At 45.6% G+C, this 21,540-nt stretch overlaps 1 protein-coding gene across 1 annotated transcript in view; it reads right to left on the bottom strand.

Annotated features, from left to right (window-relative positions):
* Positions 1–2,409: 2,409 nt before the first annotated feature.
* The window catches only part of LOC119187897 (luciferin 4-monooxygenase-like), a 38,156-nt gene continuing 19,025 nt past the window's right edge, over positions 2,410–21,540 (bottom strand). The window contains exons 6-7 of the mRNA XM_037436003.2: positions 3,568–3,831; positions 2,410–2,566 (exon numbers count right to left, since the gene is read on the bottom strand). Of these exons, the coding sequence (XP_037291900.2) occupies positions 2,442–2,566; positions 3,568–3,831 (389 nt within the window). The 3' untranslated portion in view covers positions 2,410–2,441. The remainder of the gene's footprint in view (positions 2,567–3,567; positions 3,832–21,540) is intronic.

Raw genomic sequence — 21,540 nt, 5'->3', positions numbered from 1 at the left:
CGCAGGTGCTTTATCAGAGGTCAGAATTTGGTTGAGCTAGTTACTCATCCCTGGCTAGCTTCTCACGCAAACGTATAGCACTTCTGCTCCTCTTGACGTACACAGCTTCCACGGACGAAAGCGTCTCAAATTTAATATTTTCGAGTGCGATTTACGCATGACCTCCCTCAGGTGAAATATATAGTATGATTGAAATGACTTTCTGCAAACGTTATTGAAATATAGGAACCTGCTCTGGAATTTTAGGGTTAAAAAATAAGCCTTCATTTTCAATTTCATTTTTTTTTCTGGCACGATAAAAAAATAGCGAAGCTTGCACTAAGCCAGGCAAGGTTTGAAACGATAAAACTGGACGATGCTTAAGACTAGTCTGGTTACTCCCATGTTGTTTCTAGGCCTCAGTTAGTGGTCGCTCGGTTGTTTCTACATTGATTTTCGGAGCACAAAAGGTTCAAGTTAAACCACGGGCAGTCATAGACACCAAACGGATCTCTGAACTCCAGAGGCAGTAACTCGCTCTTAAAGCAAGCTTTCGTACCTCTCCTAGATTTACACGGGCACGCCGTGGTTCGTGTCAGCAGTCTATCGCTCCAGGCTCTTCTAGAAGCCAGCATTGTCCTTACCATTTCCTAGCATTCTCTCGTTGCACGTACTCGCGGTCTGACCCAACACATCGTCCTTGATGAAACATGGCCACGGATATACGATTGTGTTGGTTCATAACTGCAACTTATCCGCCATGGAGTATATTTTTTTTACTTTTCAATAGATCATTTTCTTAGTGGCAGTGTTCTTGCGACTTCTAGATCTTAGCATATGGGTAACTGGACGTTGCACGCTTCGGTATCACTTCTCGGTGCTGCGCGAGCCATCAGCGTTGTTACGCCTGAGAGTCAAGACCGAACGTCATTGCCTCTGCAAAGGCAATCTGTGTCAAGGCCAGTGAGCGAGCCCGCCTGACGCCATCATCTCAACGACGTCACCTAACCCGGCGGCGCTGGTTTGTCTTACGCAACGCAAGATGAGCTCCCTCAAGCCACGGCCTGATAGCAGCCCGATAATGCAATCGGCGCCATTCCGTCTGGCGAGTCTTACGCAATGCGTGGCAACATCACTCGCTCATGGGTGCAACCGAGCGGCGTTTCTTACTGGAAGAATCTGACATCACGGCCAGCGGCGGTTCTGATTGGACGTTGCTGACGTAAGGATCACCCGGGGCCTGTAAAAAAAGCCAAGCGGCGCGTCGCCAAGCAGCCGACGTATGCGTCAGAGAGAAGACACTGTTAGAGGTTCCAAAGACACCTCGGCTCTTCGAGTCCCTAAGCTGTCGGCCCCAGTGCCGAATATGTAGCGCCTCTATTTCTATGCTGTACATAAACCTAGCGTTCACTCACCGTCGTCTTGTCCGCTCGTCTATCAGCTCTGCGCAGAAGCAGCCGGGAGCTCAGAAACGCACTACTGAACAACCTTGGCGGCCCATGTCCTCGGCGCTCTACGCAACAGTGTCGGCGGCGGTGCGAGTCGTAACACCGTATACAGCTCCATGTTGTCAAGTGCACTGTAGTAGCATTCGTTTTTCTCGTAGACTCGGTAGTAAATTGTTTATATACGCGAGGACAAAGCTGCTTATGTTACCGTCTAAATGTTCCTCGTTTCCGCACAAGCGGGTCAAAAATATGTGTCTCGCTTGATGCAAAAATTATTTTCATGCACCTGTCTCGGTCAGTAACCAGTGATGGTAACAGGTCACTGTGCTACTTAGCATAATTTTACTAGGACTACCTCAGTATTAAATTTACGACCATGAGTGGACAAAAATTAACTTTTTTGCAACTTTGTCACCAACTGTACACACTATATATTTCATGTTATTTACGTCTCTTTTTTTTTTACAACAGTAAACTCTCTGACATCCAATTAGTATAAGCTATCACGTTTCGCTCAATATTACATGTATATTAAAAATCTCCAACTTGGATCATAATATCCACATATAAGGCAGCATAAAAAACTACGAAGGCTTGAAAATTTGTAAAACTGATTATTTAAAGTAAGAATCCTGCCATCGTGGACAGGTAAAAATTTGTCCTATCCGAATTTTGGAAAGACAATTTTTGACAACGCGTTTTACGAGCCATGGTTTCTATCTTTCTGAAAGAATTCACATGCGGCTTGCGGTACTGAAAAAAATTTTACAAAAATATTTCGGATGAGGACTTCTATGTTTAGATAGATAGTCTTATGTTTCTTTTTTTTTTATTCAAGCAAATCGCAGATGGTTGAGCATCAAAGTTGCGTAGCATGAGCTCCGAGATGACACTCCTGTTTCCGACACCCAAGCGTTTTTAACTTAGTTCGAATCAAAATCTCCGTTGATGAAAGCGGACATTGCACCCATGGAGCAGCCGAAACAAGGTTGTAATTGTTTATTTGACGTTTGCTCATAAAATGGATTGCAAATACTGATCCCTAAGCTGCCGGCGGAGATATTTTCCCGATTCAGACTTCGGCAATTCTTCCATAAATTGCACACCCCCATGGAGGTGCTTGTGGGGCGCCGAAGATTCTGGTGAAAAAGAGAGAAACAAACAAATGCAAAGTGCGTATCAATTTACACGTTTATCATGCCTATTTTCTAAGTGTTTTTCAAGGCCAGGAATTGATGCAGACAGCTGTCGAATAACATGCTCAAACATGGTAGTTTCTACATTTGCAAAATTATTCAGTAATTAGGAAATGAACAAACCTAATTATTAGAGTGCTGCGAATCCCTGTACATACTATCGCCACATGAACAACTAATGAATGCACTAACCCTTGCTCAGTTACCCTTGTCAAAATAGAGGAATACAAAGAGAGCGTTTCACTGTTGAATCCTTTCAGATTGTCATCATTTTAACCATAGCACCGCAGATGTTTCAGGTTGCGAACATATCAAAAAATGCAATCAGATTGGCAATGCACCACCTGCTGTACTAGAGCGAAAGCTCTTCTATACAATGGCTGCAATGCTCATTCTCCGCGTCGCAACGACCTCAAGCCGCCGAATCACAAGTGAGGCAAGCCTGCATCCCACGCACGACAACTCGCTCAACTAAGGTGGACAGACGCTACCCAATGAGGAGCGACCATTTGCGCTGGCATTCAGAGGAGTCTTTGGCTGATGCCAGCTCATCTAATGTGAACCCTTGGCAATTGCGGCCCTAAAACTTGTTCATTTTTTATTCATTACTTCTAATTATTTAGTTAAACATAACACCAGTATGCTCTCAGAATTTAGGAATGGCTACACTGACAACCGCCCTGGTCCCAAATGTTTGCCTTTGCTTTCGACAGTGTTCTAAACACACGCACGCACACAAACATGGAAGCGCACACACACAGCGCGCGCACGGCCCACACTGTATCAGAACTATACTGTTGTTGCTGCACTTGAGCACTATTTACGTTTGCTTGTTAGTAATGTTGTAAAAGTAACGTTCCACTCTTTGTTGATGGTTAATTTCTCGTAACGCAACATAATGAGTGGCGGCGTCAGGACAAAGACTATCCCATGGGGGCACGTACCAGCGACCATTTCGCTGAGTTGATTCGCAACATCTTCCGCGGACATGGCGCGCGCCTCTTCGGTAAGCACGACGAAGGCTCTGGGTGCCTCACCCATCTTTCGGTGTGGCACGCCTGCTACGGCTACCTGGAGAACGAATGGATGGCGCATCAGCAGATCCTCGAGTTCTGCGGGTGCCACCTGCTGGTCCATGCATTTGATCAGATCCTTAACGCGGTCCACGATGTACAGCTGCCCGTGATCGTCGTAGTGACCCACATCGCCTGCGTAGACAGCGTACGCTATCACTCCCGGCTCGTGTACGCTTCTGAGGCCGACTTCCCAAAGCTTCTGCCTTTGAAGTTTTGCTTTCCTTTGGTCAGTCAGCCTTAGATAATAATATGTCGAGTGTTAGGAACACGTTGAGCGATAGGGCTCTTGCTTTCTTTTTAATTTCGTTTTTTTTATCTTTTATGTGAATACAGGTTGTGATACACCCTGTTGCTCTGTAGAAATGCGAAAGCAACGAAATGCAGTTATATGAGTATGATACATCATATCAAGCACTGGCAGGTAGCCAAGGCAATTCGCGGACCTTAAGGTGAGGGCTCCGCTTAACCAATTTAGTGCAAGGCGTTGTGTGCTCAGTTATTTTTGAAATGACAGGCCACAAAGATGTTTCATTCCCAAACAATCTGTGGCAATACCTAAAGAAAACTTCTGTAGTTTTATTTTCTTAGGAAATATTACATAAAGGACAGTTGTCCCTGCTTCCTGGTAAGATTATTGTACAGCAAACACCCATGACAAGTATCCTCGCGACTGTTGTGGCATCCCCATGGTTACACTTCAAGTAAACATTATGTACAACACCAAAACGTTTACCGAGCATGGGCTGCCCATGTGAAATTCTGCTGTCTTACTGTACCGTGCTTCTAAACTATAGCAGATATCTGGGTAGGTCACGCTGACTACTACAGGCTGTAAATTACATGTAAACATTTCTACAGAAATCTGTCTGGCTGAGTAGAATATTTGAAAGGTTGAAATGAGCCTAGTCAAGTTTGTAGAGAGCGCAACGTTTCGGGACCGATAAGGCCCCTTCCTCGGAGAGTGACTTCATGGAAACATCTCCCCGTCTCGCGACTCCGGCTTTTCCTTTCTCTCACGCTTTGGAGGCTGTAAACGTATACGGACGGCATTTTTCCGACGGACCAGTTCACATTTGCAAGTATGTTGTAAATGTAGAAGGAATCGGACAAGAGCCCCTTTTCGATTCCTCTCTGCTTTGAAACAAAAGCGCCGTTGAAGTCGAATGTGGGGTCATGGTTCTTGCACAGCTCTGCAAGAACGCTCCGCTGCACATCCCTCATCCTGACGTCGTCATGTAGGCGTATTCTTTCTGGAAAACACTCGTTCTTACCTATGTCCGGAGAGATCACCGTACTTAGAAACAGAACACTCAGTATAGGTTCACAGCCTCCGAAACGTGGAGGAAAGTGAAAGCCTGAGTCATGGTGAAAAAATTGAGACGGGAAGGTGCTTTCATGACCAACGCAGTCAGCCCCTGAGGAAGTGAATGAATCGGTCCCGAAACATCAGGCTCTCAACAAAGCCATTTCAACCTCCCAAGGCTGGAACATCTCTTTGGAGAATATATATTCCCAGATAAAACGGCAATATAGCTTTTTTGAAAATTTTGTGCTCCGCAAACTTTCGGGAGCGGAATTAATGTACATTCTGCTTACACTTTCGCTTCTTTAGTAATTCTACATTTTTGCGCCACCTGTGGCTTACTCATATTGTTATACATCTCGCACTAATTTTCAGGTGCTCTGTCTCAGCATATACCGTTTTGGTGACACTCTACAGCCTTCCAAGAAAGCATAATCAAAATTATAAAGCAGTGGCGTAGCCAGAGGGGGAGCCTCAGACTCCCCCCCGCTCCCCCAATTCTTCGTGCACTCCCCCCCTTACCCACTTTTTTTTCATCACTTCGCGGTGACATCATTTAAAAACTAAGCGGTCATACTATCACACTATCATTCCTTGGCGCCTTTACAGTTAATAATGCCTGGTGTTTGTCAAGGCTTTCGCACTGTGACATTTTGAGCAGTAATCTCTACCGCGAGCACTTTAAGTTGGCTCAGCTACGAGATTAATGCCGGTGCGGTTGACATACTTTTACCCGCTGGAACAGATCTCACAGGAGTCGATCACAACACTAGTTTTCATTAGAAAGAGGCTCGTTTTAATGGTAAAATCCCGACAGAGTTCCAAGGTCTGATAGGCTACGTTCAAGCATGTTACCGTGCAACTCTTCGAACGTGTTCTAAGATATACTCAAGCCAAAGACTAACATTTCTAATAAACTTCCGCATGTTCTGCTAACATCTGAACACACACACCCAAAAACACAAACGCGAACGCACGCGCGATATTCAGCTCATCCACTGAACTTCGTTTGCATAGAAGCGTACAATATATAGAAGCGCATCTTTACTATGCCCTAACAGCTTAAGGCTCTCCGAAGTGTTTTCTAGGGACGAAGGTGCAACACAAACGAACCTGCGAGCCCATCACAGCTCTAGAAAGGCGTATTAAAATACTCATCATGTAACTTAAGCTGATAAATAAAAAGATGGTAGTCATAAACCTAAAGATGCGCAATGAGAAATGCAGTGTGGGCAGCTGCAGTGAGCAGAAGTTTTATTGTTCAGGAGTGTGGCAAACAGCGCAAGAATAAGGAACATAAAGCTGAGAAAGCATGCGACAAATAAAGATAATATATAGATTCGCTTCATCTCTTCGTCCCGTTACATTGACATGACTAAAAGGGCACACCAAGCTATTCCTGCAACTACCGACATGACGCACCACAAGAAATGGAAAAAATGAAGAAACATGGGTGGGTATTTTATCATGTAAAGTTAAGAACACTATATACAGTAACCATAATTTTTACAAGAAATGAAGTAAACCCTGTGCAAGCAATGCTTTACGCAGTACACAGATACATGACAAAGCGGAATACTGTTTATTATCTTTTTCAATTGACGCGAAGGTTATCCTGTTCATGACATGTCGTACTATATGCCACATATGTTACCCAAATTTTCAAGAATTCTTACACGCTAACATGGGTTGTTGGCTTGCCTTTCACATCTTTCGTATCCGCGAAACACGTCTGCAAGTGAAAGGTGCCACCGAAAAGGAAGGAGGAGACAACGGGATAGAACAGAATCACTCTGCCACGGTGTGAAAGTGATTTTCAGCAGTATATATATATATATATATATATATATATATATATATATATATATATATATATATAGTGTGGGAGTAATAATTCAATGGGCCAGTTAGTCTTCTTGAAGGTATGGAATATGGCACAACGGGAGCGTTGTCAACAAGAATATATATATATATATATATATATATATATATATATATATATATATATATATATATATATATATATATATTATGACGACTCGGTTGTAGCGAGGTTTATTGGCCGTGAACTCGGGAACGAACAAGCGCAACGGACCCGACAAAGAAGCGCTCGTGCCAAGCAGATGATGATTGTCAGCCAGAACATATGATGATGATTGACTGCAATTCAGATGAGGATGAAGCGCATAATAGATGCCTACACTGATTCCCCCGCCCCCCCCCCCCCCCCCGTGGAAGCGGCCAGCCTGGCCGCTGCGGGCGGGTAGTCAAGGTGACGAGGAACGTCGTGTGAAAAGCTTCATGCGGGAAACGTGTACAATTTCGGTGCTGCGGTAACGGCGGTCAGTTGGCACGATAAGAAGCGTCACACGATAGTTGACAGGTGAAGTCTGCTCTAAAACAACATATGGGCCGATGAATCGAGGCTGGAACTTGTCGCAGAGACCAGGTGTGCGAATTGGTGTCAATAGCAGCACCTCGTCACCCGGTCGGAATGATACCACACGATGAGAGGTGTCGTAGACGGCCTTCCTTGCTTGTTGCGTAGCTTCCGTGTTCATACGAGCGCGCTGGCGGCACTGGGCAAGGCGAGAAATATATTCTTCGCAAGAAGATGGTGATGTCGGGCCATTGCTGGTGAAGAAGGAAACATCGATAAAGAAAGTAGGTGAACGTCCGTAAACGAGATAAAACGGTGAGTAGCCTGTTGTGCGCTGGACAGCGGTGTTGTAGGCGAAAGTGAGGAACGGTAGAAGTTTATCCCAGTTTCTGTGATCCGGTTGAATGTATACGGCGATCATGTCGGCAAGGGTTCGATGAAATCTCTCGGTCAGACCATTTGTTTGAGGATGGTAGCTAGACGCCATCTTGTGTGTGGTACCAGAAACGCGAAGAACTTCACCTAAAAGCTGTGATAAGAACACCTTTCCACGGTCACTCAGAAGTACACGAGGTGCACCATGACGTAGTATTATGGCCTGAAGGACGAAGTCAGCAACTTCCGATGCTGAACCAGTAGCTACTGAAGTTGTCTCGGCGTAGCGTGTCATATGGTCTACGGCGGTGACTATCCATCTATTTCCAGCACCAGTAACAGGAAGGGGTCCATAAAGATCGACACCGACGACCTCGAAAGGTGTTGCAGGGCACGTCATTGGCTGTAACTGACCAGCTGGGGGAGATGTCGGAAGTTTGCGAAGTTGGCATGGAGAGCAGGAACCCACGTACTTTGCTACGCTGGTGGAAATCCCAGGCCAATAAAAGCGGCTTCGAATGCGGTCGTAGGTTTTTTGAAAACCTAGGTGGCCAGCAGTCAAATCGTCATGAAAGGCGTTAAGTACATGACGTTGAAGAGCGCGTGGCAGAACAGGTACCCAGCGTGTGCCGTCAGGATGATATATGTGACGATACAGCACACCGTCCTGAAACTTGAAGTGCTCGAGTTGTCGACGAAGGCGTGCATTGGGTGGACACGTAGCTCCTGAAAGGTGGTCTATAATGCGCCGACAATACGGGTCAGCCTGCTGGTGAGAACTGAAGGGTTGTTCATCGTCGATTGGCGGTTGGTACAGCGAGGCGAGCAAGGCAACAGAAGTGGGAGTCACGTCCGCATTGGTGTCGTTGGAGGTGGCAGCTGGAGTGTCGAACGACGCTGTAGGTAGTGGGCAACGAGAAAGAGCGTCGGCGTCTTGATGTTTTTTGCCTGATTTATAAATAATCTCAAACTGATACTCCTGTAGGCGTAAAATCCAACGACCCAAGCGTCCGGACAAGTTCTTCATTGTAGAAAGCCAGCATAAGGCGTGGTGGTCCGTTACGATGGTGAATTGACGGCCGTACAGATAAGGACGGAACTTTTGTATGGACCAAACCACAGCGAGGCACTCCTGCTCAGTGATGGTATAGTTTTTTTCGGTAGAAGTTAGCACTCGGATAGCATATGCGATGACCCTTTCTCGTCCAGAGTTATCGCGTTGGAGGAGAACAGCACCTATACCGTAGCCGCTGGCGTCGGTATGCAGGAGTGTTGGGGCGGTGTCATCAAAATGGCAGAGTACAGGCTCTGACGTCAAAGCTTTCTTCAATAGGTGAAACGCCGACTGACATTCCTCGGACCACACAAAGGGTGCATTAGATGCAAGTAGTTTGTGAAGTGGCGCAGCTATTGAAGCGAAATTTTGTATGAAGCGACGAAAATATGATGCGAGGCCAAGAAAACTTCGCAAATCCTTAAGTCTTGTGGGGCATGGAAATCGAAGGACGGCAGCGATCTTTTCAGGGTCAGGGCGAATACCGTCCTTGCTGACGACATGACCGAGAACCTTGATGGATTTGGTGGCGAAACGGCACTTCTTAGTGTTGAGCTGCAGACCCGCACCGGCGAGGCATGTTAGGACGTCATCCAAGCGGCTCAGATGCTGACAAACGTTGATGAAAAGATGACAATGTCATCAAGGTAGCAGAGACACGTCTTCCATTTCAGACCACGCAGGACGGTGTCGATCATGCGTTCAAACGTCGCGGGCGCATTGCAGAGCCCGAAAGGCATCACGTTAAATTCGTATAGGCCATCGGGGGTTGCAAATGCCGTTTTTTCTTTGTCGTCATCGTGCATGGGAATTTGCCAATATCCCGAACGCAAATCAAGGCTTGAAAAGTATTCGGCGCCTTGCAGTGAATCAAGGGCGTCGTCGATGCGTGGCATGGGGTATACGTCCTTGCGTGTGATGTTGTTAAGTGCCCGGTAATCAACGCAAAAGCGCACGGAGCCATCTTTTTTCCGTACCAAAACAACAGGGGATGACCAAGGGCTAGTTGATGGACGAATTATTTCTCGTTGGAGCATGTCAGCGACGTTTTCCTCGATGATTTTTCGCTCAGCGAGAGACACGCGGTACGGGCGGCGATGTACAATAGATGTTCCCTCCGTCTGAATGCGATGCGCTGCAGTGGTAGTTCGGCCCAACGTTGAGGAGCAGGTGTCGAAAGAATCGGCGTGTTTCGTTAATAACGCAAGCAACTGCTGCGCCTGCATAGCTGTTAAGTCATCACTGATAAGAGCTGTGAAGGGAGAGGATGAGGCAGGCTTACTCATAGAACGGTCGTTGGTAGAGGCAGGGTTAAGTGGCGTGACGCTGACAGGCTCAGCATCCACAACACAGGCTACTGCAGTGCCCTCTGGCAGGAGAACTTTCTCTGGCGTTTCATTCGTAGCGATGACGAGCGCGGAGCCATGGTGAAAGCGTACGACACCTGATGCAAGGGCTATGCCTTTTGCGACGCAAGTCGACGAAGGGGACACCAAGACGTCACCGTGGTCGATGTCCTTAGAGATCAGGGTCACAATTCGTTCTTGGTGTGGCGGTAGTTCGAGATCTTCGCGAGCGAACAGGCGTAGAGGCTTGTAGACGCCTTCGTCGAACATGGAGTCCGTATTAGTTAGGTGCAGAATCCGTTCACCACAACATATAGCGGCTGAAGAAGAAGATAAGAAGTCCCACCCTAGAATTAGCTGGTGAGAGCACCGGGTAAGCACAGTGAACTCGATGTAATGCAAAATGTCATGAATAAACACACGAGCAGTACAAAGAGCAAAAGGGCGGATAGCGTTCCCCTGGGCTTCGACTAGATTGGGTCCATTATAAGGTGTCATTACTTTCTTCAGGCGTTTGCACAAATCATACCTAATCACAGAAACTGTAGCACCGGTGTCCACCAAAGCGTCCACGAGAACTCCTTCCACCGTAACAGAAACCATGTTGAACGGGCGTGCTGGAGGAATATGAGTCCTACTGTTACATGCAGTTTCTCCTCCGAAAACTGCATCATTTAGTTTTCCGACCGGTTATCAGTAGTAAACGAGGCTGGCCGAAGAGGAGAGGAGGAGCGACGGAAGGGCGAAGGTGATCGGCGTCGGCTTGAACGGTAAGTGTTCCGCGTCTCAGTCGACGCGGGCGGAGATGGAGACCGCTGCTGTCCAGATGAATAACTCCGAGCGTAAGAGTCCCCTCTGGAAAAGTCCCGTTCGCGCATGTCGTACCCGCGACGTGCGTCCTGCTGGCGCTTGCGGCAGAAGCGCGATATATGGCCACGATATCCACAGTAAAAGCATGTTGGGCGAGACGGGCGCCAAGGCGGGTAGTAGAGGGCGTTCGGCACACCGGGAGATAGCGCACTCAAGTGGACTGACGGAGGGTCGGGTGGGATTGGCCGGAAGTGGACCGGTGGTGCAGCAGCAACCAGCGTGAATGATGGCAGCGGTGAAGTAGAGTTTACGTTGCGAGGAGGCGCGGCCGCAACTTGCGCGTACGTTGGAGGGCTAGACGGAGGTGGCTGGACGTAGGCTGGACCGGTGAATGATGTTAGTTCCTCCCTTACGATGTCACGGAGGGCCATGCTTGAAGGCTGTGTGACAGATGGAGAAGGTTGTGAGATGCCCATTGATTGAAGTTCTTCTCGTATGATCTCCCGTATCATGTCACGCAGGTCCCGGTCTGCGGTACGGTGTTCACTATTGCCCGACTGAAGGCGAACAGAATCAAGTTCGTCGAGACGCTGACACGTAGAGACGACGTCCGTGACAGTAGAAGGATTCTGGGCAACAAGGGCATTGTAGGCAATGCTTCCGATGCCCTTCAGGATGTGACGCAGTTTGTCCGACTCGGACATCGAAGAATTGACGCGCCGGCAAAGCGCAAGGACATCCTCGATATAAGATGTGTATGACTCGCCGGGACGTTGTTGGCGAGTATCTAGGGCCCTCCTCGCTAGAGCGGATCGAACGGCTGGCGTGCCGAATACTTGGCGAAGCTGCTGCTTGAAGGCAGGCCAGTCGGTGAGGTCGATCTCATGGTTCAAGAACCATGTCTTGGCAACGCCCGTGAGATAAAGCGATACTCGGCGGAGCTTGTTAGAGTCATCCCAGTGATTAGTTGCGCTTACCCGCTCGTAGTTATCGAGCCAGTCCTCCACATCTTCGCCGCGGAGACCAGCGAAGATCGGAGGGTCACGCTGGTGGTTTACGATGTAAAGAGGAGGGGCTTGCGGCGCAGTGACGGCTTGCGGCGCAGAGACGGGAGCCGAAAGGGCATCCACCCACTCACTGTGAGACATGTTGGCGGACTGAGGGTCCAAGCGGCGGCCTGAACGGAGCTCCAGCGAGTAGGCGTTGTAAGTAGAGGTACTGGGAACGTCAATCCACCTCCACCACGTATGACGACTCGGTTGTAGCGAGGTTTATTGGCCGTGAACTCGGGAACGAACAAGCGCAACGGACCCGACAAAGAAGCGCTCGTGCCAAGCAGATGATGATTGTCAGCCAGAACATATGATGATGATTGACTGCGGTTCAGATGAGGATGAAGCGCATAATAGATGCCTACAATATATATATTTAACTTGCGCTTCTACAGCTAGACGAAAAGTAGCGCATAGTAATTTTACCAAAACCGTCTGGACGGTTTTTACTACCCGCCATAGTGGTCTTGTTACGGTGCTCTAATGCTGACCCGCTTGTCGTGGAATCAAATCCCGGTCATATTTTTTATGTCGGCGAAAACACTCAAGGCCCGTGCACTTCACTTTGATTTACGCGCCCGTTAAAGACCCAAAGTGGTAAAACTTCCGGAGCGCCTCACTACGGCGTCTTTAATAATCATCTTTTTGCCCACAGAAGATCATAAATATGGTGGAGATCATTTTTTTGTTTGATTCCTTTTCTGTTTTCGCTGATGATTCCATATTTTCAGTAATTGACTCGCCTTTCAATGCTTCTAGAAAATTCGTTGCGTATAGAACAGTCATCTTGTAGTCACACTCGCTATGGCTTCTGAAATTTTCGAGTGCGTTTTTCAGCATGTGAACGTAGAAAGAACCAAAGCACCGAGAACTTGGTGGGTCCACTTGCCTGAACTTTCTTCTCCAAAAAGCACAAATGTGTTGCGTGGAGCTCCCTCTTGAAATTTGGAATATACCAACCAGAAGAACATTTCTAGTCAGAGGGGTTAAAACTTCAGTTAGCGCTTACGAGCTGAGGAAAACGTGTAGTTAGCGCCTCGTTTCTATGGCGTCACTAGCGAACGTCGTCTAGTCTCCTCGTTCTGCAACTTTTGGCGTCTTGGCTCGTTAAACACGTAATAACCAATGTCGTTATCAGGAATCTTCGTTTCCGTGCATGCATCATGCTCCAATCGGTTTTCAGGTGTTCTTTCGGCGCACGGGTCATATTCAGGCCGCGAGAACTAAAGCTGGGGACCCTTTCTTCGGCTGCTGTAGCCTTTTCGCCAGTTGTCGAATGTACGCTAAGAGCATCGTCACCTTTCAAGAAATAATCATCAAGCGTTGCCTTACGGCGTTTCGGCGCGGTCATCGTGTCTCATAAAAGGGCGCTGATTGACACAGAACACGAACAACCCAGCAATACGGGTAGGCAGCGTATATTAATGAGGTGACTTCGTAATGCAAAAAGCAATGCACCCAGCAACGTTCGGCAGGGACGCTGAATGCGAGAAACGAAATCTTTAGCGACGATACATGTCGGCTAGTAAAGTTTTGCCTTAAATACTAGCGCTCGTTTCTCCCCTGACAGAAATATTCGCGGGTATACATTTTGTCTGCTGCTCTTCAGGTGCCGGTAAGGTCGCGCTTGCCCAGTATCTTACTCTGCGCACGAAACGCCTCGCGTTTGTGATTGCGCCCCTACGGAAGACTTGTAGTTTCTGTTGCGTTGTGATCCCATGCCACAAACGTGAATGAACGTAAAAAGGTTGGTGCCATGCAGCAATGAAATTCCAGCGACTCACATCAGAATGCCCGAAACAGACAACCGACAGACATGGATGCACAGTACAGCGTAAGTGAACCTGTGTTGCATGCGCTGGCAGTTCTCGTCAAAGCACACGTTCTGAGAAATCGATTTTGGAGCGCTACGCCTTGAACGAGACTGGCGTTCATTCCGTCATCGCTATAGTCAACCGATCACTCGAGATTTTGTGTGGAACGAGGCTGCTCCTGTTCGCGCCTGAGTAAGAGCTGCAAACATGAATGCACGGACTGGTTGTAGAACAGTGTATGCATGGAATATCTATGCTGCGCAGTGAAATATTTTGGGCAGTTCTGAATCTGTTTACGTAAAAAGAAATTACGGCTGCACCCTTGCAAACAACAGACGACACCTTGACGCAACGCTATCGTTTACGGAAGCAGAGCGACGAAAGGTATGACAAGAAGAAAAAAACAACAAAATAATTACTCGTTTTTGCGCGTATTTATGTTTTCCAGTGCATATACGCAGCAAGAAGCTATTTATATGTGAGTACGTATAGACTGGTCTCAGGTGATCTTCAGATTGAGACCGAGTGAACATATCTCAACAATAATTACCTTGCTCTCACAGATTGCACGATGAAACATCTACGATTGGAGTACTTCATTGATATCAAAAGCCGCAGTACAACTCTGATGTCAACCAAGGTTGCGAGAAAGTCTGCTGAAAAAATAACGCGTGTGAATTCATAATGCGAACGTGCAGCACAGCTTACAAAAATTACTTAATGTGCATCGCAAGTATGCTTGGATGCGCGTAGTAAACTAAAAAAAAATGTTCACTAAAGCTATCGCCGCGTCAGGGCTGCTTGACATATTAACTTAAAAATTATTCCCATAGGCGTGCAGTCACAAACATCGACAGCAAGAAATTCGCTCAGCAAAGTAAGCAAAACCGAAACGCAATTATGAACGTACAAAAACATGCTCTCTATACCTCTCATTCACGTTGTAAGCGGAGCCGTCCTTGACTTGTGAAACGCGCTTCGCCATGACGAGTATGCGCCATCTATACGCTTAACATTAACGATACGCGATGTCTTTCCCAATCGGGCAAGTTGTCGCAATGATGAGGTTTCGAACTTTTCGCAATGATGAGTCCAGTAAATGGTGCGACGAGAGGCCGTCCCTCCAAATGACCACTGTACCTGTCGATTACTGTATTTTACTGGAATCACTTTACATCTACTCTATTCACAAGCATATGCATGTAGAGGAGGGAGGGGAACCTCATGACATGATATACATCTTCATAATCTGCTCAAACTATCACTGATAGTCATGTCACTGAAGAAATTTGAAGCCTGTACTCCCCCCCCCCCCCCCCCTTAACGTCGGGTCCATGTAAACTCCCCACCCCAGAAAAAAATATCTGGCTACGCCCCTGATATGATAGACTAAATTGGCTGATCTTAATTCAACGACGCATAAAAACTGAAATCATTTTTAGGCGTTTATACAAATCCACTAACTTTTGAAATACCTATAGTAAAAGCTTCTAATCAAATGTGATCTGGAATTAAGTATTATTATTGCCTCAATATCCTTCACAGTTGTGTAGGTACTATTCTGTACTAGTCCCTCATGTCGCCTAAACGATGGGGTACGTATATGCACACCAGTTGGCCAATAAAATTAGCTTAACACACTTATTCCTACATACAGGAATCCTTAAGAGGCCTTACATGCTAATTGATTGATTTGATTGATTTGTGGGGTATAACGTCCCAAAACCACCATATGATTATGAGAGACGCCGTAGTGGAGGGCTTCGGAAATTTCGACCACCTGGGGTTCTTTAACGTGCACCCAAATCTGAGCACACGGGCCTGCGACATTTCCGCCTCCATCAGAAATGCAGCCGCCGCAGCTGGGATTCGAACACGCGACCTGTGGGTCAGCAGCCGTGTACCTTAGCCACTAGACCACCGCGGCGGGCCCCTTACATGCTAATTAACAACCTGTATACTTCGGAAGAGCGCTCAGTCTGTCGTTTACATGATTTCACTACATGCAGACGCGCTGTAGATGTCCACAGTGCTCATTTTAGTAAACCCAGCGCAAATGCCGTTCCACTGTTTTAAAAACTACTTGCAAATAACAGTTATGGTAACTGACCCAATCAAAACCATTCGTCGACGTTTCGGAACATTTACGTTTCATGCTGACAATGCACAGAATTCATGCTCACAGTAGTGCCGCTGTTTTACGCTCTCAAAACTCCACTATGTGCGCTCCATTGTGGACAGCCAAGCCGTACGGCTTCCGATACGCCAACCAAGTAATCCTTTCCGGCTCGTTCATCGACAGTAGTCTTAAACTTATTTGCAACATGCTACCCGAGCAGACGAACAGGGGCGTAGCCGGAAATGGTTTTTTGGGGGGTCGACTATACCGTTTAAGCCTGGTCATGTGAGCGTTTTTATGTGCGCGTGTATATACACTCACGCCAGAATGAACAACCTCGAGGAAACAGGGAGGGTGTTAGCCCACAAAACTCTTCTGCAACCCTCCTCTCCTCCTAGCCAAATGCGCCAGTGCAGATTGGCCTTTGTGGAATTCTTGACCATGTTACGGCATCTCAACATTTGCTGCTGGACGAATAATACTAATAAGAGTCACCAAGAAAAACAAACAAGTTATTGTGTCTGCATCACCCTGCATGCTTTGATAGGCTCTTGTCCATGGTCACGTTAACGATTCGCGTTATAGCACATTAAGATGCCCAAACGTTGGAAAAGCTAGACATAAAAAGATACATCTGTGAATCGACTTGCCAACAATGAGTGTTACGAAAATGCTTCAGCGTTCCGCAGCATTCTGTTCGTCATTATGCTTATGTAATAATTCACATAAATTGATTTATTACTTAAGTAATATTATTTACGAACTGCACAAGTTATGCACTTGTTGTGGCAACGCGTTCAGTGCGAGAAGAAAGCCTATACAGGCAGCATGAGTGTTACGCTGTGTTTTCTCGAATTGTATATTAAGCGTTGCGTGTAATAATTCACATAAATTGATTTATTACTTAAGTAATATTATTTACGAACTGCACAAGTTATGCACTTGTTGTGGCAACGCGTTCAGTGCGAGAAGATAGCCTATACAGGCAGCATGAGTGTTACGCTGTGTTTTCTCGAATTGTATATTAAGCGTTGCATGCTTCGAAGACGGGATTCTGTCGTTCCCACTGATCTGATCAGGTGAGTGATATTTATGTTTTACTTGTCCTGGGTATTTCTACATCTCCTTCTCTCTGTGTCAGTGTTGTTAGCCTGCCTTACTTCTCGCAAAAAAAGGCAGATAACACTAAACAAGAACACAAATTTTATTATTGCCCTCTTGTATTGGGTCGATTGCCAATACATGTATTTACACCAACTGTTACAAGTGTGTAAACTCTTCTCTACCCATATTTGGGATTGTATAAAATTACTAATGCATCCGCTGTCACCGTATGTATGCATGTAATTTCCTTCTGCTTAACTTGTACTTGCTCATCATAGCTACTCCGACCAAATTGTATTGTATTGTTACTTTTGATGTGGCTGCTTTTAGTGCTTTTTTTTGGCTCCCTCTCCTGTAAAAACCCTCCAGAGGGTTAACAATATGTTCAAAATAAAAAAATAATTACAGAAGAAAGTTTTTAACTGCAAACTGCAGGAACCTCAAGGAGTTAAAATTTTCAGAGCTCTCCATTACGGCATCTCTAATAATTATTGGTGATTCTGGGACCTTAAACTCCCATTATATTATTAGTAATGTAAATGACAGTGTTATTATTTTAGTGAACGCAGTGTGAAGACATAGCCCTGACGGAAGCTGTTCAATCTTCCTCGGAATAAAAGACTCACATATGTAAAATCATTTTTTCATTTACGCATCAAGCCATGTGTTTTCTTTCCATGGCAGCCATCTGGCAAACCAAGCTACCATGGGGGGTATATAGCTTTCAGAAGGTTCTCAATGGCAAATAAATTGCAGGAATGCTGAATTGTCAAATCAGCTCTGCAGATTCTTTCAAGGTGTTGAAAAATTCAGTAAGGGCAAGTTGTACCACTTTTAGTTGTTCATCACATTCAATGTTGCCAAGCCAATTGATGAGCCCCTTGGCAATAGCCCTTAGCTGATATGTCGCAGCTGATCTACAATGGCTGTATGCCAGTTTCAATATCAATGTCAGCAAGTTTATTGATGATGGCTTGGTGGAATCCTTTATTTCTCAGACGACACATTTCTGTCTTTTTTTCAGCTACAACTTTCATTTTCAGGAATCTGACACCGAACAATGCATATTGACATAATGGTTGCAATTATATGACTGTCTTGAATTCCACACTGTAATTTTAATGATGGCTCACCTCTCTGTGCCTCATTTTTTTTGGCTGTGGCCACAAGTGGCATTTCATTCTTCATTAGATCAACTTTTGGTTATTGCCTTATGCTTGCAAGAATCCATTACTACCTCCATCTTGCTCTTTAACTATATAAACTGTACCTTTGGGCTGTTGTATCAAAGGGTAAGTGAGCTCTGCACATATCTACCTATAACTTTAGCAATTTTGGTTCTAGGAGGGTCAGAGTGGTGTCTATTTGTTCGTGAAGATACAAAGAGTTCAACCGCTACAAATACTGCTATTCCAAACGAAAATTTTAAATTTTAGGAGCGGAAAACAGTGTGAATCTGTGAAAACAACAATATTCGAACCACGTGTTTTTTTTACGATCGCTTGTAGCTTCGTTAATATTCTGCCGGGAAACTTCTTACTTATAAAGTTGAAAGTCCTTAGGGTAAACCTGACGCTGATGAAGTTTGATCAGGCTAGGTTTAATAGTTCCAGAGTTATTTTGCAATCAAAATTAAGCCTAGTCACTAAAAAGATTAAATTGGTAATATCACCTCGCAAACGCATTTAAACTTTGTCCGCTTATTATAATATAAACAGCACCCCATAGGCTACCAGGAGGCCCGATTTCGTACACTCTAGGCCCTTAATTAAGGTGGTAATCAGCAAAAAGCTGATTTCATTAAAACAATTTTTCAAAAGGAGCTACAAACGCCATCGAAAAATAGCTAATGTCTTCTTTTAGAACACAACAGTCCGGTTTTTTCCGTGTAAAAATATTTTTGATAGCTTAAGGTAACTGGAAGATACAGAATTAGAAAGAATTTAACGAGAACCGCTAATAAACGTGTGGCGCCCGCGTCTTCCCTCGCCCTCGCTCAGAGGAGGAGGGTGGCTCACTGCTCGGGCAAAAGGTACGCCCGTCCAATCAAAGCCTCGGACTACTTTTTTTTTCTTTTTTCCGTACGATCGCTTTTAACTTTGGTAATAATCTACTGGGAAACTCCTAACTCATACAGTGAAAAGCCCTAGTAGTAGACCTGTGGCCACTCAGGTTTCATCAGGACAGGTGTAATAGTTCCGGAGCTATATCGTGATCAAAATTAAGCCTAATCACTAAAAGATTAATTTGGAAACGTCACCTCACAAACGAATTTAAATTTTCTCCGCTTAATACACTAATAAACAGAATTGCTTAATTTTGCGCACTTGCGAATGAACAAGTCTAGAAATGCATCTCTCGTGAGGGATGTGCCGCGTCTACTGACACACACTAACACGTTCGGAAAATTCAGCTTAAGACTGTCTCATGACCGTTACTTCTGAATTTAAATAAGGTAGAAGTTCATGGGAGGATCCTTGGAACATGAGCTGGTGCTGGAGCCAAGATTTTGAAAAGCAAACTTATTCAAATGTTGGCTTCAGCAACACACCAAGAACTTTTCGTTGCTTGTACCGTGTCCAACATGTAGAGTGTTTCAGCAGATATGTTTGAAGACCTTTTAAAACCAGAAATAACTAGATCAATTAGGCAACATATGCAAGACTGTGTTTACTGCTGAGGCAGTCATGTGTTAAAATAACGACAGGTTGTGATTCGGTGACCAAATATAAAAATTGGACCAGGATTTATGGACAAGACAGCTAAAGCAGGGATCCTACCTCTAGGATGAAAGTGTGTGTTATCCGAGAAGCACACAACTAATTCTGTACATGCCAAAAACTTATGCACTCTAATGAGGGATGACAGCATTTTCACTGAAAATCGAAAATGAAGTGAGAAATACCACAACTACCAAATTCTTATTGCAGACTATTTACTATTTACTGTCATGTAAAAATTAAGCAAGTGTCCATTCTAGGCTGTGCCATGGCTCACTGAAGCACACTGTATGTTTTCGAATAGCTCTCGCCCACAGCACAAAGTGAATATATGTGTACCTAATATATAGTGTAGTAATATATATGAGTGAGCTGCTTATTTTCGGTTATTAGCTAATTATTTTTGTAAACAACTATTGTAACAAGCACCTGTGTACATTAAAAAAACGTCGTCTGTTTTAGCACTATGCAATGGTAGTGCTAAACCAGCAGCGATGGCGTAGTGATTAGAGCATGCGCCTCGCATGCAAAAGTTCAAATCCCGGTGCCGCGCAGTTCCCAACAGGATAAAAAAAATCCGCATGGTGATGGAACTGCATTACGAGGCCTGGGGTGTGGCCTGGCCGGTAACCACCGCCGGGAACGCACTCCCTCACCAGAGAAGGATTGACCACCCTGGTGCAGTATCTGGCCGCTACCTCCCACATGCAAACGTCAAATAACTCACGGCCCTCAGTCCCCAGCAGCTGCGAAACAACTGACCACGGCGGCAGCCAGATCTGCAACGCAGCAGAGGGTGCTAAGAATCTCTGGATCCGGACAGGCCGCCATTGGAACCTGAACTTGGCAACGTTTAACGCTAGAACCTTATCTAGTGAGGGAAGTCTAGCTGTACTATTCGAGGAGCTAGAGGGTGTTAAATGGGATATAAAAGGGCTCAGTGAGGTTAGGAGGACAGATGAGGCCTATACGGTGCTACAGAATGGGCACGTCCTTTGCTATCGGGGCTTGGCTGACAGAAGAGAACTGGGAGTGGGGTTCCTAATTCACAGAAACATAGCTGGCAACATAGAGGAATACTATAGCATTAATGAAAGGGTGGTAGGTATTGTAATTATCTGAATAAGAGATAAAAGATGAAGGTGGTATAGGCCTACGCGCCTACATCCAGCCATGATGACGCTTCAGTTGAAAGCTTCTATGAAGATGTGGAATCGGCAATGAGTAAGGTAAAAACACAGTAAACAATACTGATGGGAGACTTTATTGCAAAGGTTGGGAAAAAGCAGGCTGGAGACCAGGCAGTAGGAGATTATGGCATCGGTACTAGAAACGCCAGAGGAGAGCTACTAGTAGAATTCGCAGAACGCTATAATTTACAGATTTTAAATACCTTCTACCGAAAACGAGGAAACCGCAAATGGACATGGAGTAGCCCTAATGGCGAAAATAAGAACGAAATAGACTTTATAATGAGTGCACACCCAGGAATCGTGCAGATTGTGGAAGTGGTTGGCAAGGTACGATGCAGTGACCATAGAATGGTACGGTCTCGAATTCACCTAGACTTGAGAAAGGAACGACAGAAACTATTACGCAAGAAGCCAATCAATGAGCCAGCACTGAGAGGGAAAGTACAGGAATTCAGAGTCTCGCTTCAGAACAGGTACTCGGCTCTTAGTGAGGAAACCAACCTTAGCATAGATACGATGAATAATAATCTAACGAGTATCATCACGGAGTGTGCAGTGGAAGTTGGAGGCA

This window comes from Rhipicephalus microplus, chromosome X (genome assembly GCF_043290135.1).
Source record: "Rhipicephalus microplus isolate Deutch F79 chromosome X, USDA_Rmic, whole genome shotgun sequence".
In the NCBI taxonomy this organism is placed as follows: domain Eukaryota; kingdom Metazoa; phylum Arthropoda; class Arachnida; order Ixodida; family Ixodidae; genus Rhipicephalus; species Rhipicephalus microplus.
The sequence above is the reverse complement of the archived record's forward strand: the minus strand, read 5'-3'. Positions and strand labels throughout refer to the sequence as shown.